The 27,906-nt window shown below is 47.3% G+C and overlaps 1 protein-coding gene across 28 annotated transcripts in view; it reads right to left on the bottom strand.

The window, feature by feature from the left end:
• The window catches only part of TCF7L2 (transcription factor 7 like 2), a 212,719-nt gene extending 185,555 nt beyond the window's left edge, over window positions 1-27,164 (bottom strand). For 12 of the 28 annotated variants that reach the window (XM_042908725.1, XM_042908726.1, XM_042908706.1 and 9 more), the window contains exons 1-4: window positions 26,466-27,164; window positions 26,134-26,200; window positions 25,800-25,924; window positions 13,361-13,429 (exon numbers count right to left, since the gene is read on the bottom strand). In XM_042908725.1, the coding sequence (XP_042764659.1) occupies window positions 13,361-13,429; window positions 25,800-25,924; window positions 26,134-26,200; window positions 26,466-26,654 (450 nt within the window). In that variant the 5' untranslated portion in view covers window positions 26,655-27,164. The remainder of the gene's footprint in view (window positions 1-13,360; window positions 13,430-25,799; window positions 25,925-26,133; window positions 26,201-26,465) is intronic. The other 16 variants (XM_042908718.1, XM_042908722.1, XM_042908721.1 and 13 more) reach the window with 4 other exon arrangements.
• Window positions 27,165-27,906: the final 742 nt, after the last annotated feature.

Genomic DNA, 27,906 nt, shown 5'->3' with positions numbered 1-27,906 from the left:
CCCTTCCTCTCTCTCTCTCTCTCAAAATGAGTAAATAAACTTTAAAGCACTTACCAAACCATATATATAAAAAAAAGAAGAAAAAAATGTCTGTATACCCTGGGTCAATGAGTGTTTTAGAATTAACAGGGAAACTCTTGGCTTCTTCGGCAATGATTAAGAAATAAAAGCTGACTGCAGAATAAGCAAATGAAAACCAGGGGGAGCGGAAAGGGGAGGTTTGATTTTGATTTTTAATTTTTTTTTAATGTTTATTTATTTTTTGAGAGAGAGAGAGAGAGCGCGCGCAGGGGAGGGGCAGAGAGAGAGAGACACAGAATCCCAAGCAGGCTCCAGGCTCTGAACTGTCAGCACAGAGCCCCATGTGGGGCTCGAACCCACAAGCTGTGAGATCGTGACCTGAGCCGACGTCAGATGCTCAACTGACTGAGCCACCCAGACGCCCCTGGTTTTGATTTTTAAGGATAAGAATCAAGTTCAGAGCTTTGTGAGTCCTGAAACACTTCTGAATTGAGTCTTACAGATTCCATACATTAATAAAGCCCAATTCTACAGAAAATCATTTATTTTAAGCTAAAGTGTTGACATTAGCTCACTATTTGATTTTACTGTTTGCTTTAGGTCTTTTGCTGTATATTTATGACCTCTTAGGAGCTAATCAAAAGGACAAAAATTCCTCTCTGCACACGTTTCTTGCAAGATTTCGGCTCTGCTATAATACCAGAACGTAACAAGTGCGTCAAGAAAGCAGCCCTCCAGGGCCCTGAAAAGATTCATCTCTACGTCATTCTACCCACAAAGTGGATGCTTTCTTTTCCTTTGCGGTCTATCTCCAGAAATCCCCTTATCCACTGCCTGCTCAATTCACGTGGTCTATACCCCACCCTCAGGAGTACCTGTGACAACTGCTTTCAAGCCAACTCAAACAGAGCCCCCAGAAAACTCACAGAGTGCCAGAGACGCTCCTTTCAGAGCAAAGACCTTCAAATTCAGAATCGCATCTCAATGTTTCCTCCAAGTTCCAACTTAATTACGTGACTTCCTTGTTCTGAATTGGAGGTCGACCATCAGGCAGGTCAAACTGAGGGCAAAATGCGCCGGTGGGTTTTGGTGGCAACAGTAGACTCAATTATCCCAAAACGCTGTTTAACTAGATTCTACTGGTAAACGAGATCGGAATATTCAGATTCTCAGAATTCAGTGTTGAACCATTACTGTAAAGCCTTAATTTTTTATTATCATCCCCTTATTGATTTGTCAACTGAGCTGAAAGGTGGAGACCGCCAGGAAGTAAAATCCTAACAGGTCTGCCTCTAGGAGAAAAGATTTGCCCGGAATGGACACAAACCTTACACCACAACCCCATACGATGAACTGCACCCCCCAATTACAGGAACAAAAAACTCAGGGCTTTAACCTCCATTTACACCCAGCGTTCCCAATGGTTAGATTTACGGGCACTGGGGGCGAAAGTGCATAACCATGAATTTCTTGGCGGTTCACTGCCAACTTCCTCGTGCACTCCAGCCTTTCAACAAGCCAAGTCTCCAAGTCCAGTCCAGTCCACAAAAGGAAAGAAAGAAGAAAATGCGCAAACCGAAAAGAAAAGAACCATGCGAGACAACCCACTAAGGGGCTTTATCAGCTCTTTCCGAAATAAAAGGAAGTTCAAGTCTTCCAAAAACATCCTCGGGGAAAGCCAACAATCTAGAAGCCACAGTAAAAAGTAAAATCATAAATGTTCACATTAAATCACAAAATTCCTGGGAATGCAAACTCCTGGGTAAAACTGGGAGACTAAGGTCATTACACATCCTGAGGAGTTTGAGGTGTGGGAAATAGCAGTATTTAGCCCTGAAAGTTAATTCTCTGAAGTTCAATGTTTCTCTTCACCTCATCAATATATATAAACCACCTACTACATGAAAAGCGGGGTCACCACTCACTAGCCATTAAAAAAAAAAAAAATTTAGATAGACCAAGCCTTCCAAATTCTCTTCCAAATATGCATAATATATGTATTTCAGAATAATAATCCCCTCTTAACTGCTTTCCGATAGAGAACTAAATGTCCCCCCAAGATTATCAATTTAAATGTCACTTTCCCTCTTCTCTCTCTCTCTTTTCAGTCATCATTAGGCAAAAATAAAAAGCATTTCCTCGGCCTCCTTGGGAGGAGGCTTGGAAAAACCCAGAAGCGTACCCGGGAAGGAAACACAGAAGAGGAACCTCAAATTTCCTTTCTATTTTGGACTGTCAATAGCATTTAGGGAAAACACCTCCTTCATTTCTGCTTCATATGTTTTCCTTATTGGTTCATTTGCACAGTGCGGCTCTCCTAGCAGCACTCAGTACATCGTTTTGTCATTTCTGCCTCTCCCCGCCATTAGTGCAGGCTGCTGAGACGACACCCCAGCTGCCTCCCCAGAGCGGCCGCCAGCCCAGGCGCATCCCTTACCCCCAGGTGGTCCCCCCTTTGACTAATGTTCACCAACACTCATACATCATTCCCAAATTGGTCCAAATGAATTAAACACAGCTCTGCTTAACATTACGAGATTTAAATGGATTTTCTCTCTACAGGTCTGCCCCATAATTGGGTTTATCCATCTTGTTGAAGTACAGTTTACACTTGCTAACATCACGCCAATTCAAGCTACATTTTCTGCTCCAGTGGCAGGAGCAAGGCAGATTTGTCATCGGATCATAACAGGTAATTCAAACAACAATTAGTTTGATGACGGCCCGTATGTCAATGTCTGCTCCCCAGCAGCCGGGCTCACACCCGATGTGCTCTGTTCCTCAAGATGAATTGTCTTCACAATTCTTCAATTTCAATCGTCAACAATGCTTACCGAATCAACTTAGAAACTATTGACACAAGGCTCCCTTCCCTACAGGGCAGTCTCACCAAAGCCCGGGCGAAAAGAATCCCCCCAGGCCCTCTAGGCTACCGGCGCGAACACATCCATTTTCAAGGGCTGGACAATTTCTGATTTTCAACCACCGAAGCTGTTTATTCTGGTGCCTCACCTCCTCCTCAAAATTCTGGGAGGCACAAGGTTTGGGAACAAAAAGGGATGAATTTGCTTGTGTGGATTCATCCACCCACAGGTAGGAAAACACTCGTCTAGGTTTCTGAAGTTGCCTGCAGGAATTAATGACAGTTGCCATAGCCTGACAAAAATGGTATGATCCAATGGGAAAAAACTACTTGTCCTTTAAGGGGGGAAAAAAAATGCTAATATTGCTTTTATTTATTTTTTTTTTAATTTTTTTTTAATCTTTATTTATTTTTGAGAGAGTGAGAGAGAGACAGAGTGAGAGCAGGGGAGGGGCAGAGACAGAGGGAGACACAGAATCCGAAGCAGGCTCCAGGCTCTGAGCTGTCAGCACAGAGCCCGACGCGGGGCTCGAACCCACGAACCATGAGATCATGACCTGAGCCCAAGTCGGACACTTAACCGAATAAGGCACCCTGGCGCCCCTAATATTGCTTTTAAAAACCAACTAACTTCCAAGCATTTTGAAACTCAGAAGACAATCATAAAAATGTTTTATGTATTTACATATACTTATACTTTACGTAATTTATATTATATGACATACCATATATTACATACATTCAAATATAGAACAGTCCAACTGTGGTTAACCATGGTTTGAGTGATGCCATAGTCGTTAACACAGGGTGCAAATTCATGCAATGAAAGATGGCTGAGGTCAGGCTACGAGACACCAGAGAAAGTCAACAAAGGGGTTGAAGGTCTATCTCAAATTGTCTCATTGAGTACAAAAGATAGTAAATACTGATATCATGTATATATGCACTATATAAGATATGTATTATTAATCATGATATACATAATTGCCCATCATGTTTTGCAGGGACTGTTAAGAGAAAAATGTTAAACCCCGCCTCTAATACACAGCCACCCAACCCACTTACGTCTGTTCCCCTTCTGCCCTCGGTGTGCATTATTTAAACCCACTCACACCCCAGGTTGTACGCCTACAATGTCCCACACGTTCCTGCAGGATGCTCTAGGGATACGAAGATGAGGAAGGCACAATCTCCGAAGGGCTTCCATTCTAGTCAGATGTTACAAGGACCAAGCAGAATTTTTAAGTGACATAAGAGAAACGCAAACGGCAAACAACAGGAGTCATAAATCTTTGTTACCCAGCAAAGATAGTCCAGGTTATCAAATTTATCATGTGTGACGTTTCTGACAGGAAGTAAAAAACACACAATGCATGTTCGGTAGAAGACTCCTTCTAAATCTGCAAACAGGTACCTCACGCAGTTCTCAGTGGTGAACAGAAACTCGCATTTACCGAGCGCTCATCTACCCGCCATTCTGGCCCACTTCTTACCTGCCTTGTATCTCCGTTCATCTCCCAACAACCTTCTGCCAACAGGTACTACCGTTTATCCCCACTGCATGGGTCAGGAAACTGAGGCTTGGCCGACCGCCCCCCAAACCCAGGTTGTGGGACTCCAGAAGCAGGAGCTGAACCTGCCCACCTCCTCTGGTACCTAGTCCCTTTCAAATGCAGAGGTACTGCTACCAAAACCTCGAGGGTTCCCAGCGGGGTGGGGAGGGGGGAATCTGGGCCCCCAGGGGACATGTGGCAAGGCCTAGAGACATGTTTGTTAGGTGCTAGTGGTTTGAAGACATTAGAGGTCAGGGATGATGCTAAACACACACCATGCAACGCACAGGACAGTCCCCGGTGAGACAAAAATTTTCCAGCCCGAGTAGTCAATGGTGGTGCAGCTGAGAGACGCCACACTAAGCCATCCCATCTCATTCACCCCCTCTACCCGCCAAAGACACACCCATTCCCAGTCCATGCCTAACGGATGGTGAATCTCGTATAACCAAGTGTTTTTCCAGATGCATCCCTTAAAAAACTGAAGTTCTGTGAAAATACTTCAGAGTATGTTTGATTCTAATGTTTCTTTTCAGAACATGTTAGAGACACAGAAACATACATATGCCTGCATTTAAGCTTCATATTTTTAAATTTCAGTGTATTACTCATCACATTTGTTAAACACACTGCCAGGCACTCAGGGATTTGGGTGGAACCTCCAGGAATAATGGTCTGCTGCCATATCTGTTTGAGTGAAGACTGTGCTGAGATTTCAAGGTAAACCGTTAAAAAAAAAATCTGCAACCACTTATCTGTTCCATCAGGACTTGATACAACGGCACCAAACCAAATTCCAGAGACAAATTAAGTGCGAAGCTTGATAAGCCTGTCCACAACCCACTTGGAAATTTCTGTGTTTAGCTAAACAGCCCCATGATTCTCAGGGACTTTGTAAAAAGTAAGAATTATAAAGTACAACCTCTAAAACAGAGTTACTAAGAACATACGACCAGCTGATGGCCACGTATCAGACGTCTACGCTACCTGCTGACTGCCACAGATCAGACGTCTACACCACCTGCTATGGCCCCTAAAAGGCACACACGTGGCTGATGGAACAGCTGTGTCCATCCTTCCTGGTCGTCCTAAGCCAAGGACCACCAGGCCACCTCTCTGCATCCTTACCAGCCCGCTTACAAAGCACGCAGGCTGGGCCCCAAGTGCCGTAATGTGGTGGAGAATGAACACATACAAAGATCTCAACTCCTACAAACACACGGATACCATTAGAACAGATAGCAGTTTTAAAAGTGATAGAAGTAAAAGCCTTAAAACAAGATTGTTTTCTTTTACCCAGTCAACTGAATATAGTTGCTATTGGTTTAAACAAGATAGTAACTTCTTGAAAGATAGACATAGAGCCAAGCTGGGCCCCTGGTCTCCCAACTTGGCCCTGTTTCAACCAAATTATGGGAACCAATCACTTCCCTGCACCTCAGTTTCCTTGCCTTTCAAAACAGACTGCAGGGAGGCTGGCTGGCTCTGTCAGAAGACCAAGCAACTCTTGATATCAGGGTTGTAAGTGCGAGCCCCACGTTGGGTGTAGAGATTACTTAAAAATAAAATCTTTAAAGGGCGCCTGGGTGGCTCAGTTGGTTGAGCGCCCGACTCTTGATTTCGGCTCAGGTCATGATCCTCGGGTCATGGGATCGAGCCCTGCGTCGGGCTCCGTGCTGAGATTCTCTGTGTTTGAGATTCTCTCTCTCTCTCTCCCTCTGCCCCTGTCCCCAACGCGTGCCAGCGCTCTCTCTCTCTCTCTCTCTCTCTGTCAGGTAAAAAAATAAAAATAAAAATCTTTCAAAAAGAGAGAGAGACAGAGACAGAGGCTCTACTTTTGCGCCACCCGACAAGAAAGGCTTGGGGCCTGGTGGCATCAGTAAACCCGGGGAGTGTGTTAGAAATGCAGAATGTCAGGCCCTCCCTGCATCCAAATGTGCGTCTGTCTGACCTGGAAGCCTGAACAGAGCTAGACAGCTTCAGGGTTCCCCTGGCATGCTACAGCAGACCCTCACCTCCTCTCACTGTTCCTAACTCCGGGGACAATGACCATCACTGACTGCCTGTTAATGGAACATTCTCCAAACAGAGTCCTCTCCCATTGAACAGGCATCCTTTAGAACTCTGAGTGTAACCGGCCTCCTCTCCTCCAAGGAAACAGAGTCAAGCTAAACAAAATAAGCAAGCAAACAGAAGCCCTGATGACGGTTTTTCTGTAACAAGACTATATGCACGTTTCACCCAAAAAGTAGGTAAGGGGTACAGATTCCAGGATCCCTAGACCGGAGCTCCTCAACCCTGTGTGCACATTAAAATCACCTGCGAGGGGTGCCTGGGTGGCTCGGTCGGTTGGTCGAGCGTCCGACTCTTGATTTCGGCTCAGGTCATGATCTCAGGGTTCGAGCCCCGCACGGGGCTCTGTGCTGACAGCTCAGACCCTGGAGCCTGCGTGGGATTCTCTCCCTCTCTCTCTGCCCCTCCCCTGCCAGTGCCCTCTCATCCTCTCTCTCTCAGATAAATGAACTGTAAATAAATGAATCAACCAATCAATCAATGATAAAATCACCTGGGAAGCTTTTTTGGAAGCAGGGATGCCCATACCCCACCCCCTAAAGATGCCAATTCAGGTGCGCCGCAGTGGAGCCCGGGCCTGAGCACCGTTTACGCCGCTCCCCCGGGGGCTGTGTGACGCGCAGCCAGAGATGGGAACCACTGCCCTCGTCCAGCAGTTTTCAATGTGTCATTGCCAGAGAGGAGGCATCGAGATTACCCAAAAACCCATTAAAGCTGCAATGCCTGGGCCCACCCCAGACCCACAGAACCTAACACTCGGGGGGTAGGGCCACAGTCTGCATCTAACGAACCCCCCGGGTGATGCCTGCTCGCGTCTGTGAGACGCTGACCTGGTCCTAATGAGTGGGATCTTTAAGGAGTAGAACCCAGGATTCCGTACTTTTGAGCAGTTCCCGGTTGATCCCTTTGTATACGGCCCGGAGAGCTGGTTGGTGGGCACTGGGTGAGGAAACCCCTGGACCCTTGAGCATTATTTTATGCAGACGGTAGTTAGCATAATGCTGTGTAGTATCATCTCTCTCCAGTCTGACTGCCGGGGTTGGAATCCTAATTCCTTGATCATGGGCAAAATATCTCTGGTAGCCGAGTCTCCGTTTCCTCATTTACAAAATGGAGATATAATGATGATAATACGAGTAACTACATCTTTCGGGTTCCCTTCTGTGTTGTTATGAAGAATCAATAAATAATTCATACACGGCACTTAACACCAGACCCAATGCTTCGGGAGAATTCAATAAGCATAAGCTGCTATTATTATCTGCTGTGGTTACTGCCTTTGACCCCGAAGACCAAGCACTTTACCGTCCAAGCTACTCTTTCATAAACAAAGAAACGCCCCTTCTTGAGGCTTGCAAAAGTATCTGGCTCTCTTCATAGAACCATGGAGAAGGAAAGGCCTCAAAAGCTCAGCGGAACCCACAGGCAAACTCTAGCTTCTCACTCAAAATCAGAAAAAGTTATCCCAACTGAGTACTTGGCCAGCCCTCAAGTACTCAAGTGGGCACTGAGCAGCCAATGAACGATCAACTGATTGACTTCAAAAGACTCTGGGGCAGCAATGCTCAAACTTCAGTAGGCTGAAACTCAGAGCCCTGCTTAAAAATGCAACTCCCAGGTCGTATCTAAAACCTGCTCCATCGGACCAAGGGAAATGAGGTGCTTACAAATCAGGACGTGAGACAGCGCTAGAATTTACGCTCCATGAGAACAAGCTGGTTTTGTCCGTTCTCTCCGCGGATGAAGTCTGCAAGGGCCTGGCACACGCGAGATACGCAATAAATACTTTTGAACGAATGAAGGAACAGTCTGAGGTATGGACTTCAATCAGCCAGTCAGGCAGAAACTCAGCACCGCAGCAAGTGAATGAACCTTCCGAAGGAGCTGACTGGCCAACGAGTCTGGTGAAACGACACGAGTCTCTGTCATGGCCCCATCCACATGCAAACACACACACACACTGCATCCTTTGTGGAAAGGGGACATGAAATCTCCCAGCCAGGTGTGGGTGGTGGGACTGAGGGAAAGTTGAGGAAGTGACTATACCAAGAACGGAAGTTAGCCCAGATCTGCTCCTGAAGCAAGAAAGCAAATCCTCATGAGAACTGAAAGGGCCACAGAACCTGCGGCACGAGGAGGGGTGGCCCAGAACACAAGAGACCACCGTCAGATACAGGACTTGGGTTGGCCCTTGCCAACATCCCAGCCAAATCCACTGGTACCAACCTCTGGCCATTCTTACCACGGAGGCCAAGGGTCTACCTGGGCAAAGAGATGGACCGCGACTCACAGCATCATTTTAAGACATGGCTGAGACTAAACACCAAGTTCCCATCCGGGAATAAGGGGCCAATACGGCACCAGGACACTCTCCAGTTTCTACCCTTCCCTCCTTGACCTCAGAAAGCACGCAGGTCCTGGAGGAGGGTCCTCGGGGCCTTACTGAGTCACGGCAGATGAGTTCGAAGACCAAAAAGAAGGAACATGCTTTGGTAAAGCTCAGATGGGAACGTGCAAGCCTGAGGACAGAAGGCAAAGTAACAACACTTGAAAGTCTCCACTGCTCAGCTGTGTAAACAAATAAAATGGTCCATTTCTTCTGGAGCCTCTCCTGGTTGTCTTTGCGCACACACACAAGCGTGTGCATACACATACACACACACACACACACACCACTTCACATCTTAAAAGAAAACAACCAAGAAAGGTCTACACAGTTTGTTTTTGCTGTGTGTGGAGTTATTTTTTCCTAAATCACATCTGACTTGGTGTGAAAACATCAACCTTTGGCCAAAATACTCTTAAAACAAAGGCTTAATTGGTTCTGAAATAGCCCTTCTGAAAACCAAGGGAAATCTCTTCTGTGGGTCTTGACCTTGATTACAACACTGCTCTTGGGGCTGGAATAATGACGACTGGGGGAGTCCAGGAAGAGCTGTCTTCAGGGAGGCAACAGGGATGCCTACACATTCATCCACAGTCACCTGCAGGGCGGCTCTCTGGAAGGCACCGGCAGCGTGTGGGTCCACCTCTGCATTCAGCCTGCAAAATCTTCCCAGGTTAAGGAAGACGGTGGGAGGAGTTCCTAGGAACTGGGGCCAAAAGCCAAACTGGCCTCTGAGCACACCTAGCTCATTTTACTGCTCCCCTATGTTTATCACTCACACACATACAACCACTGAGCCAGCGCACTTCAGGGGCGACACTTGAAATCCAGTGTTCACATCTCTCTCAAAAGATCAATGCAAAGCTAAACACACGTATTACCCTGTGTCTCTCCAAGGCCACTCTTGGATATGAAGAACAGAAACGGACACACATATTCCTCCAAAAGATGTGGGTGAGAATGTTACTAGGACCTTATTCACAGTAGCAGAAAATGCGAGGCAATCCAAAACTCCAGGAACATAGAAAGGATGTGCACAATGTGTCATAGTCCTACGGAGAATACTGATGGCAATAAAAAAGAGCAAACTAGTGCCACATATACAATAACAGGAATAAAACTCAAATATAATGCTGAGTGGAGCCAGACAGGAGACAATCCATTCTGTACAATCCCATCCCTATGAAGCTAAAAACCAGGCAAAACTCGGGGTGCCCGGGTGGCTCAGTCGGTTGAGCATCCGACTTCGGCTCAGGTCATGATCTCGCGGTGAGTTCGAGCCCCGCGTCGGGCTCTGTGCTGACAGCTCAGAGCCTGGAGCCTGCTTTGGATTTTGTGTCTCCCTCTCTCTCTGCCCCTCCCCACTCACGCTCTGTCTCTCTCTGTCTCAGAAATAAACATTAAAAATTTTTTTTTTAATAACAGGCAAAACTAATCCATGGCGATAGATAAAATTATTCCACGTGAGAACTGGCAGGGGCAGGGTGGGGAGGGTGGAGGGGTGGGGCTAGGGTTTTCAGGGTGGAGGGTTGGAAGCCAGATGACTGGGAGGTGAAGGGCATACGCAAGACATCTGGGGGGTTGGTAATATTCTCTCAGGGGCCAGCAAACCACAGTTTGTGGGCCAAATCCAGCCACTGTCAACTCTTATAAATAAAGTTTTATTGGGACAAGGCCACATCTATTCTTTTAGATACTATTTTTTAGCTCCTTTTGCATCACGGTGGCAGAGTTGAGTAGCTGCCACAGAGATTATAGGGCCTGCGAAGACTAAAATATTTACTATTTAGCAACCCTTTACAGAAAGTGTTCCAACTCCATTCTATGTATTGGTCAGGGTGATGGTTTCGTGGATGTTCACATGTGTAAAAGTTGGTCCACCTCTCCACTAAAGACATATTTATCTCATACTTCAATGAAACTTTTTAAAAGTCAGCAGAGCTAAATAACTACATCTTGCTTTTAAAAGGTCTGTTAAGTGTCATTCCAGTTATATCGGCGTTAACCACATAGGGAGAATACGGCCATTTGTGTGATGCTGGTCTTTTCAACACCGAGAGGGGTCGGGAGGTTGTCAAAAGCGGGGAAGATCCCAACACAGCAACTGATACCGTGCCCAAACTTTTTCAAAAGAACACGAGGCGGCTATAGGAATCAGCTGGAGGCCATTCATGTTGACGGTGAACTTGGCCGAGTCCTGAGATTACAGGAGGGCTGGGAAGGGCAAGGGGTATGGATCTCATGGGTTGCAAGGTGTCCCCCTACTTGAGGTTATTTTGGGAACCAGCTCAGGAAAGCAACAAGCTCAACTCATATTGCAATGCAGGATTTATTAAGGTGAAGCAGTCTTACGTTTCCAGGGAAAGAAAATTCTGCCCCAACAATCACATCCCACTTAAGCCTTGTGCTGGAGAACGCCGCGAAGGGAAAAGGTCAGCTGTCCTGCCCCCCAGAGCACCACCATCCTCGTCTCAAACTAAAATTACAGCTAGATGCCATGTGGCTTGGCCTCGTCCTGGTCTAGCAGAGGTTGGGGGAGAATGAACTCTGAAAGCATGCCGGTGCTGGGTCTCTAATAAAATGTCTCTCTGTTTGCCCACATGGGCATCCAGCCTTAGCAAACAGAAGCAGGGGAGAACAATACTACCTGTTCATGGAGGAATGGTAATGGTTTCAGTCCTCCGAACAATGAGGTCTGTAATTTACTCCATCTTCCTCCTGAGAAAGAGCTTCACATGGCCTGCACCGTGCCAGGTGGTTTGGAGAAAGTCAAACTGCTCGGTCTCACAAGGGACGCTTCAGCAACGGGTGTAAAGACACAACAGCTGGTCTGGTCTCGGCTGGTCTCCCAGTGACATGGCCCCAGCCAGCCTTTCCACACCAAGATAGGGATCACTATGCTATTCAACCTCACCGATTCCCACACCCCGGGCAACAGGATTCTCCAGCACTCCACCAGATGTAGTAGGCTTCAGGACATTTGTCTGTTCCTCTATCCATTCATCAAGACCTAGCTAGGGTTTGGGCCTGTTCCCTCTCCTAGCCCTGAGACTAAACCAGTTTCAGGGGGCAAGACTCAATATGCCAACATCAAGAAGCAGAAGGCCCAGCAGGAAGTGTGCCAGCAAGAACGAGTGTGGCATCTAGCTAGAGACATCAGTCTGGAAAATACTTGGGGATGGAGGGCGGTAAAACCACCTTCCCCTAAAATACACAGAGAGATCAGATCAGCAGCACACGGCAGGAGCAAACAAAAAATATTTTCCCAATACGCTCCTGTTGCCCTGAAACAAGCACAAAACCGTGAGGGAATCCATCAAATAAAAATGTCTGCAGAACCATACTTTTTTCACTGGTGGAAGAATTCACAGTGTCGCTGGGGCCCATGGCTGTCTGAAAGCCTTATCCAGGAAGCTGCAGATTTGAAACGGGACAGCTACAAAGATGGACTGTGGCTGTAGTTTGGTGAGACCACAGACGGACACACAAGTTATCCGCAGCGGAACAACATAAATTATTTCACCAACCGACATCCACTTCCGGGAAGAGGAGACCCACAACCAGACTTCACCATCACCACAACAGGCTTCAAAAGCCTCTCTCCAGAGGGTTAAACCGGAACACTCCAGAAGTTTCGGCACCATTAGTTACACCATGAGTAACATCCATCCTGGCAGAGCCAGGCAAGGCAGACAGACGAAAATCGTATTAGTCTGCTCTCCCTCCACTACTGCATTCTGCTGGCACCAGTTCAGCTCTGAGTCTATATTAGTCTGTGATCTGTTTAGCCTTTGGATTTAAGAGAATGGAAGCACTACATGAGCAGGAAACCGGACACTCATCAGAAGCTGGGCTCTGTCACCTCTCCCTCCCAGCACTTTTAAGGACATACATCAACAGGTCCAAGAGAAATCAACATTTCAGGACAATCGGGTCGAAAGTGATATTCTTAGCACCCCTTAGCGTGATCTGGATGCACCGGAAGCAACCCTCTGGCTGTCAGTAGCCCCCTCCCCCTCCCCTCCCCCCACCATTCTTCCAGGTCGGCCACCTCGTTTTGCTCTCAAATGAAGATTCTTCCCTAAGCCAAAAACAATAGCCAAGCTGGGGTCTTGTGTGCCCATTACGCCTGATCAAGAAACTAAACACAAAACACAGGCTCCTCTTTCTTTCCATATTCTTTACATCGTTTTGGCAGCATTTCTGCTCTTGTTTCTTTGCTTCCCACCTCCCCGAGTCAATCAACTACCACCAGCACCATCACCACCTTCACCATCGTCACCACCACCACCATCATCATCATCACCAACCATCATCCTCATCATCATCATCACCACTATCACCACCATCATCATCATCATCATCATCATCACCATCTAGATCGGGGGAAGGGGCAGAGAATAAAAGACACAAGAGACCTACTTATTGACAATTCAAGCTTCAGGATCTCTTGCATTTTCCTACCTGAATTGCAATCTGGTGTTCAATCGTTTTGTACGCAGAGTAATGTGTGCTCCCGGACTGAAAATGGAGCTGTAGAAAGAAACCAAATCAAAGCGTTCTGCTTATGTCACAAACTACAAGAAAACATCTTAAGCAGTTTATGAATAGCAGACAAACCTTCCTAGATTGAACTGCAGCCTTGGCATTCAATCAAGACCTGTGTATTTTTATTTGTTGCTATGGATAAGATAATCATCATAATCTAAGGTAAAGTTTAAAAAAAAAAAAAAAGCGTCTATTCAATAAGCGAAAAGGGAGGGGGGAGGGGGCCAAGAGTGAGAATCATTGACATGAAAAGGAAAGACGGACGCCCATTAAAACATAAAGGAAGCCAGTGTGCTGAGCAGGACGCTGCAGAAGAATTAACTGTGTGCTGCAAAAAGCCACGAGAATTGCGACACGTAGGTGTGAGGACAGGCAGTGAGAAAGGGTTCTGAGAAGCCACAAGACTGCAACAGGTACAAGACCCCCACTGTTCTGACAACTGGGCGCTTGCTCCTAAACACGATTCTATTTTGGGGAAAACAAATGTGTCAGGCAGAATTCAGGGGCCACCGATGCCTTATGCATTCTTCTGCAATGACTAAGCGATCCGTCCCAGAACGTCCCTATAGCCTGCACTCTAGGAATCCACACTTCCCCATAGAGGGAGCCAACCATTGCCAAAGAGCCACCAAGTTTTCTAAGGACGGCCTGTTCACTGGCCCCTGGGTGAATGCTCGTCCCTGGCTCCCTCAGATTCTCCACAACCGGATGGGGGGGGGAGGGGGGACGACGAAGTCTCTCTCTCGGGCCTTCCCCTCTGAAGCCCTACAAAGCCCCCATCAAAGAAGTGGGTGTCCCCAAACAAAAAGGAATATGGAGATGCCTCACCAAACTCTCCTTTCCCCAAATAACGCTTGTTAGTAGTGGGATCCTCCCGAGCAGGAAAACAAACACTATCTGATTCATTTTATAAACAATACAACAGTCACTAAAGGATCTCAACAGTATCTGGAAATGCATTTTAATTTGCAACATATGAACGAATGAGGAGGCATTAGTCGGTCCTGGGGAATCGCTGCTCATTCACCTCACAGCAAAAGGCAGCAGGGGCTCGCACTTCCAAACCACGGCTGTTACTGCTACCAGAACACTTCCATAGTATTAGAACAAAGTGTAACCTAGCTTGCCAGTGAGTTTTAGATCCAATGATTTTGTTCACACAGTTCAGGACTGTTCAAAATCAGTCCGCCCAGGTTTTGCGGGGGGGGGGGGGGGGGGGGGGGGGGGACGGACGGGGGGAGAAAAAAAAAGAAAGGAAAGAAGAAGAAAAATGAAATTCACATAAGAACTTCTGAACCAACACAACACAGAAGCGATCACATTTTTAAAATAGTCTGAATTTATACTGCTCAGGAGATAAGGCTGGAAGTCCCCATTTTAGCATCCAATGGGCTCCTCTGAGATCATTGTAACTGCTCCAAACAAACAATCAAAAACACCGCCTATAAATATTAGGAGACTGCTTGCCCCAAAACATAATACTAATCAAGGTGAAAAGAGGCCACAATAAAAATGAAGCCAGGAATGAATATATATGTAGTCCTTTACCTGTCAAAGCACAGCGATGCACCCCACTCCCTAAAACAACTAAAGACGAACACTGAGCAACTGACCGTAAGCCCATCCCCACACAGCCCCCCCCCCCCCCCGCCCCACACACACACTCTCTGAAGCAGTTCATCTAAGTGAATTGCAGAAAAAGACAGATGAATTTGCACCCTTTGAGCCCCACGCCCCCGCCCTTCCTATGAAAACTGCCAGCCAGTAAACGGAGATTTGCACTAATTTCTGTGACAATTCCGCATCATTTTAAAACAACTTTTGTGCTAGGGACAGCTTTCTCTGCCAGGTTGGAATGCTTGGCTGGAGAGCAGCTCTTGTCTGAGGGGTGGGGGGTGGGGGGTTCTGCTTCTAAGTCGAGAGGCAACAGTAACAACTCATCCCCCTTTTCAGCAGGGTTTTATTCTCCTCTTTTCCAACTGCCTGATTCAGAGCTTAATGGAAACTTGTCCAAGCTTTTCTTCCCACAAACCCTGTGGAGCCCTAGGCAATCTGTACTCAGGGTAACCACAGGAATCTCAGATTGTCAATTAAAATTGAATGGACACCTGATAACTATATGTCGTGGAAACCAAATTTCATATAATCACAGGCTTGTGAATAAATTAATGAAACTGTGGCTAATCCAAATTCAATTTTCACTTGTCCGGTTCCATTCTTAATCCTTGCGTCCAATCACCACCCAAACAACACAATCCCAGAGAGAACGCTGCAATTAAAAGAGGAAAAATGCAACTGCAAGGTCCTTAAGAACGTAGTTGGACAAAGTTAATTTCACACACACACACACACACACACACACACACACACACACCATTTTAACACCCCCAAGCAATGTAACTTCCCTCCTCAGGTGTCCAGACAAACCGAATAACCCGGACCAGCTCATAAATACACACAGCACAAGCTCCAATCAGATCTTTACTCCCAGCCAGTAACCACTGCATTGGAGAGATATGGAGCTAAACTTCCGCCAGCTACAGTGACACAGACTTACAATTTTCTTGTTGCTCCTTTGGGTTTCCACCCCCTCTTCTACCAAATGCTGTTGTCTTAAACATAACACTTTAAACTGCTTTTTGCTTCCCTGTAAAACACAAAGATGCCTTGTCCCTTATAGTCCAGCTTTTTAAGACAAAGACAAAATACAAGGACCCAGTAAAAACTTGGCTTTCTAGACTGGAACAAGAATTTACTTCTCTCTCTGTAAAAAATCTATTAAGAAAGGAAAGAACAAGAGACGGTGGCCTTTTCTTTTTCGAATCGATGAGGGGAGGTTCAGAGATCCATCGAAGGATCAGCCATCTAAGGCCCATCTGGGTTTAGGAACCTCTACCCCTGGGGCTGGCCTGCTCTTGGTCACCTGCAGCGTCACTTCCTTCGCCAGCAGGTGCAGCTTATACCTTGGGCATGCAGTGCGTCCTCAACATGGTGCCTCCCTGGGGCATCCTGGGGCTTCACCAGCTGAGAACTCCAGGGGACCTTTCCTTCAATTCCTTCCCATGAAACCCTCAACAAAATAAACCTTCCCTTCCTGTGTGCTTGTTTACAATGGCCAAGCCCACCCACCCATGCTAACACCCCCAGATGATCTGGCCCTCACTTGTCCAGAGGAAGAACCATAAAGAGGCGGCTGTGCCCGGCACAGGATTGCACAATTCCCTGGCAATTAAAAAACCAACAATTTACAATTAACTGCTTCCCTTATGATGATCATATCGTGATGGCTCTTGCTTTATTTCTAATCACTACCACTGGCCCTTAATTTGCTGTTTCAGATATACGGCATCAGAGACACCCAGAGACGAGAGAAAAAGGAAAACCACGTTTTCATCCACAGACATCTCCTCCTCAAAGGGGACCCTGTGTTGGTTTCTCCCACACTAAGTGAACTTCCAGTGTTCAGAAGACTAATTTCTTATACCTATTCATTCCACTAAATTGGTAAGAGGTGGAGCATTCGTTTTATTGTCACCTGGCTCTCTCTTTTATTAAAACAAACAAACAAAAATCCAATCCAGATTCATTCCCTAAAAAGTTTTGGTTTTGGGGACCTGGGGTCCACCTTCTCCCCTGGAGCCACTACCGTGAGCCAGTGGAAGTTTAATTTCCATGTCATTAACTTAAAAGACAGATATTTTGGGGGCGCCTGGTTGGCTCAGTGGGTTAAGCGTCCAACTTCAGCTCAGGTCATGATCTCACGGTTCGTGAGTTCGAGCCCCGCATAGGGCTCTGTGCTGACAGCTCAGAGCCTGGAGCCTGCTTCAGATTCTGTCTCCCTCTCTCTCGGCCCCTCCCCTGCTCACGTTCTGTCTGTCTCTCTCAAAAAGAAATAAACATTACAAAAAAAAAAAAGAGAGAGAGAGAATATTTTTGTCGTTAGTAGGTCTAAGGCTTTTTCTTGGGTCATCAGGCACCGTTAGGGACAGAGACAGCAGCCCTGTGCTGCGAACCTCTTACATTTAATGGGAAATACAATCCTGACCAGGACTCTGGGCTACCCTGCCTGCCCTTTTAAAAAGTGCCAAGGGGACCTCTACCTTCCATAGGGAAGGCAAAAGCAGCACTGACTGGTAGGTGTGCCGGTTTAAACATCCCTCGCCAGACCTAGACACGGAACATTTGTGCCATCCTAAAAACAACAACTTAACAAAGGCATCCCCTTTTCACTTCCTGGCATTCTGCTTCAGAAATTCTGCCGCAGCAAAACGCATGCCCTCAGACACCAGAACAATCTCTCCTACTGTCTCGATGTTCCATCCAATGTCTATTTACCCTCATTAATTTTTCTTTTCTTTTCCTCAACCTGAAACCATCAGCTATGAGTCAGAGAATGATCATTAACTTTTACAGCTTCCATACACATCCACCTACTCACATTTGGGGAAAGAAGACTTGCAACATTGCCTGAGACCAAAATCCTCCATGAAAGAAAAGGGAAGAAAAAAAAAAATCACTTCAAGAAAGTTATAGCTGTAGGTCTATGGGGGTTTGGGGGGGGGGTTACATTCATTGTTTTTCCACTCGGTGCCGCAAATCTGGAGCAAAAAAAAGAAAAGTTGAACTTGGTTACGGGGATAGGGATTTCTGGGTTGATTTCTGAAGAAAAACGAGATGATTTTCTTTAAACATCAAAACATAATTAAAGTTCTTAAACTGTGAGGGGGGGGGAATGAAGTGAATCAAATTTCCTGCTCTTGTACAAAACACATTTCTAGCATAGAAAAACACGTGGGCGAAGGGGCTGAGACATGCTCCTAACACAGCATTTTTCATTAAAAGTTGCTACATTAACACTCTTAAAATGATGCCCTATCATTACTCCACTTAGCAGTCACAGCTCTGCAACTCATAACGAATTAATTTGCATTAATGTGGGTTTCCTGTGTCCTTCCCTGGGTATGCCATTGTGATTCCGGCTTAATAAAACTGACAGGACAGTAACATAGTGCCTTTTATTCCACTTTCCAAAACAAACCAACCCACCCGAAGACCCACACAAATCCTCTCGATTTTTTTTTAAGCATTTTGCTAATATATTTAGTACATCATAATTGGCCCAGCACACAGGAACCTAGTTATCTTCTCAGTAAATATTTATAGCGTCATTCTTTCCCATTCATTCTGCATTTTCTTGGAGAATCTCACTGTAGCCTACATCTGCAATTCATTGACTTTACAATTTACCACATGTTGGGATGGGAGAGGTCCTAGCTCCATTTGAATCACTACACAAATATGCAAGTGATTTATCGGTTTCAAACTGAAGGCTACAAGAGAAGGACTCCACTTTCCCTGAACATTACTTCTTCTGGCAGACCATGAACAATTACAGTTCGTACTAATTAAGCTCTGTAAATGTGCTGTGCCCTGCTAATGCCTACCAGGCCTCAAATTTATTTTCATGATGCCAAACTTTAGCGAGCAATTTTAACTCCTTCAGAGCTGATCCCACTAATAATAGCCATTCCTGCCCCTATAAACAGAACTGTTTGGGGCTACTTCATGGCCAAAAAAAAAAAAAAAAAAAAAAAGAGAGAGAGAAACAGAGAGAGAGAGAGAGAGAGAGAAAAGACAGAAGAAGAAAGAAAAGAATAAAATATAACGGGCTGAATTACCAGCCCGAAATCAGATGTGCCTAAGGAAGAAAAACCTATCCTGGGAAAACGAAGAACACCACGGCTGATAACCCGTTCATAGATCCCACATCCCCATCTTTGTAATGAGCTGTTAAGGGATTCATATCTGTCCCTGAGGGCTAGTAAGTTTCTGCATTCCATTGATTAGAAAATAAAACCTTTCAGCCGCGGTCTTTAAGTTTGGGTTGGATGGAGGGAAGGATCCCGCCAGAAATGACAGGGCCATCAGTCCCCCTCAACACACATACCTTACCCACACACCTCAGGATCCCACTCCCCCTTCACCATGTGGTCCCTCTGTAACACACCAGAACCTCCCACTTCTTAAAAAATAAAAATTAACATCAACAGGATAATTGGCCTTCTCTCTCTCACCAGGCTGTCGACCACAGAATGCCCCTCCCCTAGACCCTCACGCAAATAACTGATATGAAACATATCTGTTGCTGGATAGAGTGTTTTAGGTGAGGAGTGGACTGAAACCACTCTATGCTGAGCAAAGCAATAGTTTTTAACAGCACCTCCCCCTGGTACTCCCACCTCTCATAAGAGACTTCCAATCCCCAATTTCAGACAAGCCATTCCCCCAAGCCCCAATTTTTGTCCCATCTTCTTATATTTTTTCCAATCTTTCTTAATCAGACATTTATTCTGGCTACCTCTCTGTGTTTCCTTGCCCAGATAACTGTGCACTTTTACCAAATGAGAGGCCTTCCCATCCCCAATGTAAACCTGGAATTTTTTTTCCCTCATCCATTAAATTCCTTTAATCAACTCTCCTCACTCACCTAACTTTTTTTTTTTAAACCTTCACATTAACTAGTGCACTCTGCAACGTGTGTATTTTCCCTTCCAACTCAGTGGAACATCATATAAATTAAAGAGCAGTCTCTCGTATCAGGTTTCTTTAAGTATTCTGGGAAATATGCACAATATAGGCAACACGGTCCAAAAAAAAGAAAAAAGAAAGAAAGAAAAGGAAAGGAAAGAAAAGGAAGGGAAAAGGGAGAAAGAGAAGGAAAAAAGGAAAGAAAAGAAAGGAAAAAGGAGAAACCAGAAGACAAGGCGAAAGATGCGAACAGTAGAGCAACTTTGCTTTTGAAAAAGGCATTTGTGCAGAGCCCCCACTGAATTTCCATCCCTGAAAGTGCTCTTTATAAATGTGTATAACAATAGCCTAGAGGAAAAGTACAAGTCAGCTGCCAGAGGAGAGGGGGTCTGTCTCAGTAAGCTCAGATTGTAGAGGTGGGGGCCACGGGAGGGGGGAGGGCAGCATCTGAGATGGGCTTCCCCCATCTCATTGCTTATAATTAGTGAGAGAAATCTGAGCTACTGCCAATGTCTGCGGACCTTGAATATTATAAGGCCAACGTGGCGTCAAATATCTTAACATTCATAAGTGTTATGGGCTGTAAATAAAGCCTGTGGATTTATGACCCGGTGGCGCTTGCCAGCAAAGGACTGGGGCACATTTCTTTCAGCAGACCTGTCGAGGTGCAAGCTTGCCTTTGGTTGTAAAATTAACCGTTTCCTTCACAAATGTGCTCAATTATAAGTCAGAGTTGAAGATTTACTCACACGGCTGCCAATATCCACTCGCGGAAGAAACTCAGACGCCCACGTCACGCACCCCCCTCAAAAATAAAAGCCCCGAGAATCTGATTCACCGCCCCCCCCTTCCCAAACTTCTGAAATGTGTCACCTTAGAACAGTTACAAATGCGGTCAAAGATATCATCTAATTCCACTTACCAAGACTAAAAAGCTTACACCTACTTCCCTGGAAAGTGCTTATTTATTTGGCAACTCTATGGTTTAAAAAAACAAGAAAGGGAGTAAATCACTCCCTGGCTGCAGTCTCGTCCCTTCCCCCAATATAATGTCATCTACTTCCTGTGTAGGAGAGAGCCTCTGCTAAATCCAGGTTGTCTCATACTTAACTGCCAATAAACCAACTTCCACATAACTTCCAGACAGCTGGGGAAAAGGTCCTCGGAGTTTTAGTCATGGTCCAGAAACACGCGTCCACACAAAAATTTGCAGCTGTCCTTTCTCTACAGTGCATTTTTAATGTGATTCCGGGGCCCCTGTTGTGAAACATCTGACAAAATGTAAAATCCTCTTAGATACCTTCTAGTTTACCCACTGTGCACGTGTAAGAGAAGGTGCACCGGGATTTCTCAACCAAGGAAAAACCTAGGCACTTTTTGCATGCACCCAGGTACCTCGTGGGATGTGAGGAGGCATTCAAACCCTGCAAAGACTTCCACTGTAAGGTTTGAAAGCACAGCCCCCCGTGCAACTAGTAAAATGCTGGGTTTTGAAAGCAAGTATTTTTTTAATGGCGTGCAGATCTGCGCTCATATCCCGCGCTGCTAACAGAACAGCATTCTTGATCGGCCAGCCCCCGGAAACCTTCCTGTTAACTTTTTCACAGCTTGCTAAGAAACAGAAAGCTGACCAGCTTCCAGCAGGGACTCTAAATGAAATCCGTATCAGTAAAATGAAAATCAGGGTGGAAAACTCCTAGCAAGAACCGGGATTGTTTGCTTCCAAATCTTTTCTCCATCAGATAGGGGGCATCAGTAAAAGCTACAGCCCTTAAGCAGTCCAAAGTTTCCAAAAACACTTCTTCCAGATAAGCACTTCAGGCCCCCAACTGCCTAATAGCTTGTTTCTGGGGGTTCAGAAAGCTTTAATTTCAACAGACTGCGAAGCGCTGGCATATTAAATTTATAATCATTAAAATATGACTTATTGGGTGAATGCTCAGCCCGTAATCCATCCTGCAGACATTAAACTCCAACCTATAAAGATTAGCACAGAATTAATACTGTTGCATTGAGATTGGGATCTAAACATGTTCGCCATAAATATTTCTGAAGGAGATGAAAAACAATTAGCATAAATACCAAAGAAGGGAAAGAACACCTGTTCTTTTTCAGGGCGATAAGCATTTTATTGTTCTCTATTTAAAATGTAATGACCTGTGTAATTACAGTAATATTACATTGTTATGTAGGGGCTTGGAATGTCACACTTTGAAAAGTGTTGTCAAAACAATCAGGGGTGAAGGTGGGGGGTGGGAGGACAACCAAGGAAAGGACCACCATTAACCCTTCACACTCTAAGGTCTCAATCTTTTGTATGAGAAAGGATTATGTTGTTTGAGTGAGGGAAAAACATCCATTTTTCACAAGCCAGAAAGAGAATTTGTTTGCCCGGCTACATAAAACCCCAATGAATAGGCCCCTCTTGGTTTCTTTTAAATGCTGGGATTCCAAGTTCAAAAGTGAATTCAAGATGCTGCTTATTTATTTGTTCAACCTAGTAGCAAGCAGCTCAGTTAAAAAGCAACTAACTTTGGGATAAAAGAAGATACAAGAGCTCTCATACTCGAGTCTTAAAGAGAAATCTCAAACCTGACTCGAATTCTGACCACCCTAGCCCTATTTCTCAGCGTGGCAAAAGGGAAAAAGAAATGGGGCACCACTTTTTCCTACCAACTTGAATATGCTAAAAGTATTTTTATCTCTGACATACAACTGCTACCACAATTCTTGTATTTGTTGTTCTATCACTTCCCATCTACTTAACCACACTTCTCTCCTTAATGTATTTTTGTATCCGAATCTGTCTTTTTAAAAGCCATTCCTATTACTGTATCAAAGACTAAATTAATGCTATGCAGAAATCTTTGTCGCTTTAAAATAAAATTATTACTATCGAGCTTTATGGCGTCTTCAGCAATTAAAGCATTATTCTTGAGATAATGTATTATTCATCATAGCTGGTTTAATGCTACTCCTTCATTCTTTACATTCTTAAATAGAAAAGCAGGAATCAGGGATCCAAAGAGTTTGCTTTTTCAAGGATGCTGCTGCTTACAGGTACTCTAATAAGGAACAGAAACCGTAGCAAAAACACCACCACCAAGGAGGGTCGGGGAAAACAGGAAAGCATACAGCTAATTTGTCTTTATACCTTGCCCTCAAAAACACACTCTATGAAGCACGAAGAATTTCAGATGAGCATGAAAAGACCCCTATCTTGCCTATAGATGCCCTCGGCAGCTGTAGGAAATCTAGAACTGCAAGCTGGCCCTCTGATCGAAGACGTCAGGAGTGACACACAACAGCTTCCCGTCCTCGGGTCTATTGCGCTGCTTACTGGCCTAAATAAATAACTTTAATTTTGGAGCACATAATCTAACCCAGGTAACAGATAAGGAGGAAGGGCCTGCACACACAAAGATGTCTCTTGGTGTTTGACATGCAAATCCGAACACTGCCTACTGAGTTCAGAAATGTCCTCTCCTACTCAATCTGATGTCACAGCACAAGGCCACCCGCTACGTCCACAATTAAAAGAACTAGAGCGGTCTATTCCTATAATGCCCACAAAGGGGACCGATGGTTGGGAGCCTTCCTTTTTCGCCCCGGGAAATCGTTTATTTGCCTTTAACAGTTTCGCTGTTTCCTAATTACAGCACAACACCACCGTTCAAGTTTTAGGCGACAGTATGGCAAGATCGCCAGCGGTCAGGCTGGGAGTTTGAAAAGAGTCAAGAAGGCCAAGAAGCCCGCCATCAAAGCTCAATATTCAGATTGGCCTTTCTGATGGCCAAGTGGATTTTTAAATAATACCGGAGAGACTCCATCGTAGGGGGAGGGGAGTAAGAAATTCTCAGGGTTACTTTGGAATGTTGCTTGGTCGGGTTGGTTAGTACACAAACCCTCTGTTTCTGAGCCGAATGCTCCGGGTTTAGCATGCCCACAAGCTCTCAAGAAAAATACAACGTAACCGGACTGTGCCTCCCCTTGAGCTGCAACCCCACAGCCCAGCCCCTGCAGTCTGAAAGAGCTGGCCCTGTAGTAGGAGGTCGGGCTGAAACGCTCTACCAGCTTCCCAAGCACGCAGAAGCCTGGGTGCAGGGAAGGAGGGGGGGGGGGTGGATAATTATTTCTCTTTCCTAGCCATAAAAAGTGACCGGTCTAGCATGCCCGTGCCCTTTTTGCCAGGGCCCAAAAAACAAGTAAAACCTGATAGTTAATATTTTAATGCTTAAAAACACTTGTAGATCGGATCGACTCCCATCCGGCAAGCCCTCGGCCATTAGCACCGAATTCACGGCTGCTGAACACTGGGTACATTATTTCAAATTGCTATCTCGAGTTACCGAAAAAAAAAAAAAAAAAAATAGTGTGTGTAAATAAGGGGTAGGGGGCCCAAACCAGAAAAGGTGCAAAATGACAATCCCTGGAAACCAGGCACAAACGTCTAGAGGTTGCGTCTAGAGACCGGCAATCCAGGCTTTTTAGAGGAGGGTGGGATTGGGGGCGGGGGACGGGGTTCAGGATGAGGGCAGGGAGCAGAGGACGGTCCGGGAACAGGATGAGCCTTATTAACAAATGTCAAGGGGGCGCGGAACGCTCGCTGCGGAAAGCACCCGCGGAGCCTAGCACCCGGTGCCGCCCTGGGGTCCCCAAAGTTGGGTGGCCCGCGAGCAGCAGCCCACTCCCTTGAAGGAGAGGTGCCCTTGGCCTCCCGCACTCTCTACACACCGCTGGGCCCGCAAACCCTGGTCTCTGATCCTCCCCCAGGGCCCACTGAGGGCCTTCTCGGAAGCTGGCGAACGCAGACCAAGCTATAAACCCCAAGGCACCCAAATTCCCTGGAAATACATCGAGTCCGCTCAAAGGAAGCCATCCCGGCTGCACACAAACCAAGAACCCGGTCACAGGGGCCTCCCCACTCGGCGCGGCCCGAGAGAGCCCGCAGCCGGCGCTCCGGGCAGCCGAGCCCGCCACACCGCGCCCAGGGCGCTCGGGGCCCTGCGGGGTTGCCAAAGAAAAGCAATCCCAAAGCCCCCAAGTTTGCAGTGGGACCAGTCTAGGAGGGGTGACCTTCCAGGGGAAAGGGGGAGGGGGGCTGAAAGCCAGCGATCACCACTAGAAAGCTAAGTAAATAACCAGCCGAAAGAGAAAGCCGAGGCGCTTCTCCCGGGCCCCGGGCTCCGCGCGCTCGCTACTTCTCCAGTCCAACGCCTGCAGGAAAATCCACTCTCTACCCCGCGCGTCGGGCGCCAGCCCGGTCACTCGGGCCCCGGCAGCGGCAGCCAAGGGGTTAACCGGGGAAAACCCAAGACGCCACAGAAGAGGGAAGGAAGAGAGAGGGAGAGGGAGAGAGAGCGAAAAGAAAAGAGCCACACAGTCATCTTCCCAGGGTGAAGAAACAAACAACACCACCACGGGGGAGGGGGGAATCAGAGCGCAAAAAAAAAAAAAAAAGAAAAAAAAAAAAAGTTCTTCTGTTTCCCGCCCCCCCCAACAAAACCCTGCTTGGAAAGAAAGGTCTCCCCAACATCACGAGGCAGCAAACTGAAAGCAAGAACATGGCGAAGTGCAAACAAATCCAGTCCACAAAAGGCAGAAAAGTTTGGAGAGTTTTGGGCTGCCTGGGCCGCGAGCGGGGGAGGGGAGGCGGGGAGGGGAGGAGGCGGAGGGGGGGGCGGGGAGGGAGGGAGAGAGGGAGGGGAGGGAGGGGAGGGAGGGAGGGGAGGGGAGGGGAGGGAGGGGGCAGGGCAGGGGCCGCATGCGGGGCCGGGCGGGCGGCGCGGGCGGGCAGCGGGCGGGGGCCGGGCGCGGAGGCACTTACGGTTCGGGCGGTGGGCGAGAGCGATCCGTTGGGGAGGTAGGGGCTCGTCAGGTCGGGGATCATGATGAAGGGGTAGCCGGGATACGGTGGCCCCTTAAAGAGCCCTCCATCTTGCCTCTTGGCCGCTAACATGGCGGGGCGGCGAGGGGACGGCGGCGGCCGCGCCGAGCGGGAGAGAGCGAGGAGAAACTTTTTAGAAAGTGCCCCAAGTAGCCGGGCGCCCCGGCAGGGCCGGCGCGCGGCCGGGCCGAGCGGGGCGCGGGGCCGGGGCGCGCGGGGCGGCGGGCCCGGGGGGCGGCTCCGGGCGGCTGCGGGGCGCGCGGGGCGTACTCACCTTCTTCCAAACTTTCCCGGGATTTATCTCGGAAACTTTCGGAGCGAGGCGGAGGCCGTCTTTCCGCCTTCCCGGAGGGGTGGAGGTGGGGAGGGCGAGGGGCAAACGCCACGCAGAGGGGGGGAGAAGGGGGAGAAAAAAGATCAGCAGGGTGGGGGGGTTGGGGGGGGAGAGAAAACAGGGTTACAAGTTTCTGCAATGGTGGCACCGCGCACACACGCCGCCCGCCCGGCCCCGCGGCGCCCCCGGCCCCGATTCCTTCCCTCTCGGCACCGTTTGCCAAGCCCAGGAAATAGACTCAAGACCCCACCAGCCCGAGGGGCTTTTCCTACCTCGGAATCGGAGGAGCTGTTTTGATTCGTTTCTGATTCATTGACTAGAGACGATTTGACATCAGCTAAATCCCTCTCTGCCGAGGAGTTTTCGGAGCTCTTCTCCTCCTGCTCGCCCTCGTCTTTGAAGGAAATCAGTTCGTCGTTGGCGCCTAGGTCATCTCCTCCACCGCCGTTCAGCTGCGGCATTTTTTTCACCCACCAGCAGCAATTTTGGAAGGAAAATGAAGGAGGAAGAAAAGCAAAAAAAAAAAAAAAAAAAAATACCCCCAAAAAGTTTTGCCCCCCCAAAAAAAAAATATTGCAAGAAAAAGACGAGTCCAAGGTGAACTTTTTTTTCTGCTTTGGGGTCTTTTTCTCCTGGGGAGGGGAAAGAGGGAGAAGGGGAGGGGAAAGGGGGGGAGATCTTCTGCACGCGTGAGTTTGGGTTTCTTTTTTCTCTCGTTCCCAAGGATCCGATCAATGTGCAAAAAAATAATAAATAAAAAAGGGGGGTAAAAAAAAACACACCAACAACAACAAGAAGTCAGATATAAAGAGCAAAGGGGGGGGAAGCCGAAGATACAGGAGGAGCTCGTGCCGCTCGGATTTGAGTGAGTTGAAGTTAGACTGAGAGCTTTTCAGTTCAAAGGCGGCGCTGATTGACAGATAGAAAAAGGGGGATCGAAATCCGGAGGAACGGAGTAGTCTGGGAGCGGAGATTATTGACAGGGCGAGAGGAACACACTCGCTTAATGAGATGCCGGGGGGCGGGGCCGGCCCGGTGACGTGTGCATAAATAAACAGCCGGGGTGGGCGGGGCGGGGGCGGCTAACAATGATCCTTTCGGGCGCCGGGAGAGGGAGGAGGGAGAGGAGGAGGAGGAGAGGGGCGGGGGAGGAGAGGGGAGGGAGTTGGAGGGAGGAGTGTGCAGGGGGAGAGGCCTGCGCTGAGTGGGTGCGAGCCCGCGAGTCTGGGCGAGGGTACTGGGACTCGCTCCGGGAGGGGGGCGGCTTCGGAAGGACAATGCGGAGTGGGAGAGGAGGGGAAGGGGGTGGCGACCGAGTCAGGAATCCGAGCCGCGGAAGGCGGAAGGAAAGCCCACTTGGGGGGCGGGGATGGGGAGAGGCCCAGAAAAAGTGCACTTTGGAAATATTAGAAATAAGTCTTAAGTAAGGGGAAAAGGAGGAGAGTACCGTGGAGAAGGGAGGGGCGGGGGGGGGGGGTGCTTAGTGGTTAGTCCAGCAGTGAAATCAGCCACCCTTGGGCGGGGATCTAACAGAAGTGGTCAAAAAGAAAGATCAACCCTCCTCTTTCAGAGAGCTTGGGGAAGTGGGGAGCTGGGCAAAGTTCCTGGTCATCTTCAGGGAAAGAAACTATCAGCCCACGAGGTCTTCCCTACCCTTTTTATTTATTAATAGTGAGTCATTTCATAAAATCTTAAATCTCGCTAGAATAAATA

The sequence above is a fragment of the Panthera leo genome, chromosome D2 (assembly GCF_018350215.1).
Source record: "Panthera leo isolate Ple1 chromosome D2, P.leo_Ple1_pat1.1, whole genome shotgun sequence".
NCBI classification, from domain to species: Eukaryota; Metazoa; Chordata; class Mammalia; order Carnivora; family Felidae; genus Panthera; species Panthera leo.
Note: the sequence above shows the minus strand (reverse complement) of the source record. Positions and strands in the feature narration are given on the sequence as shown.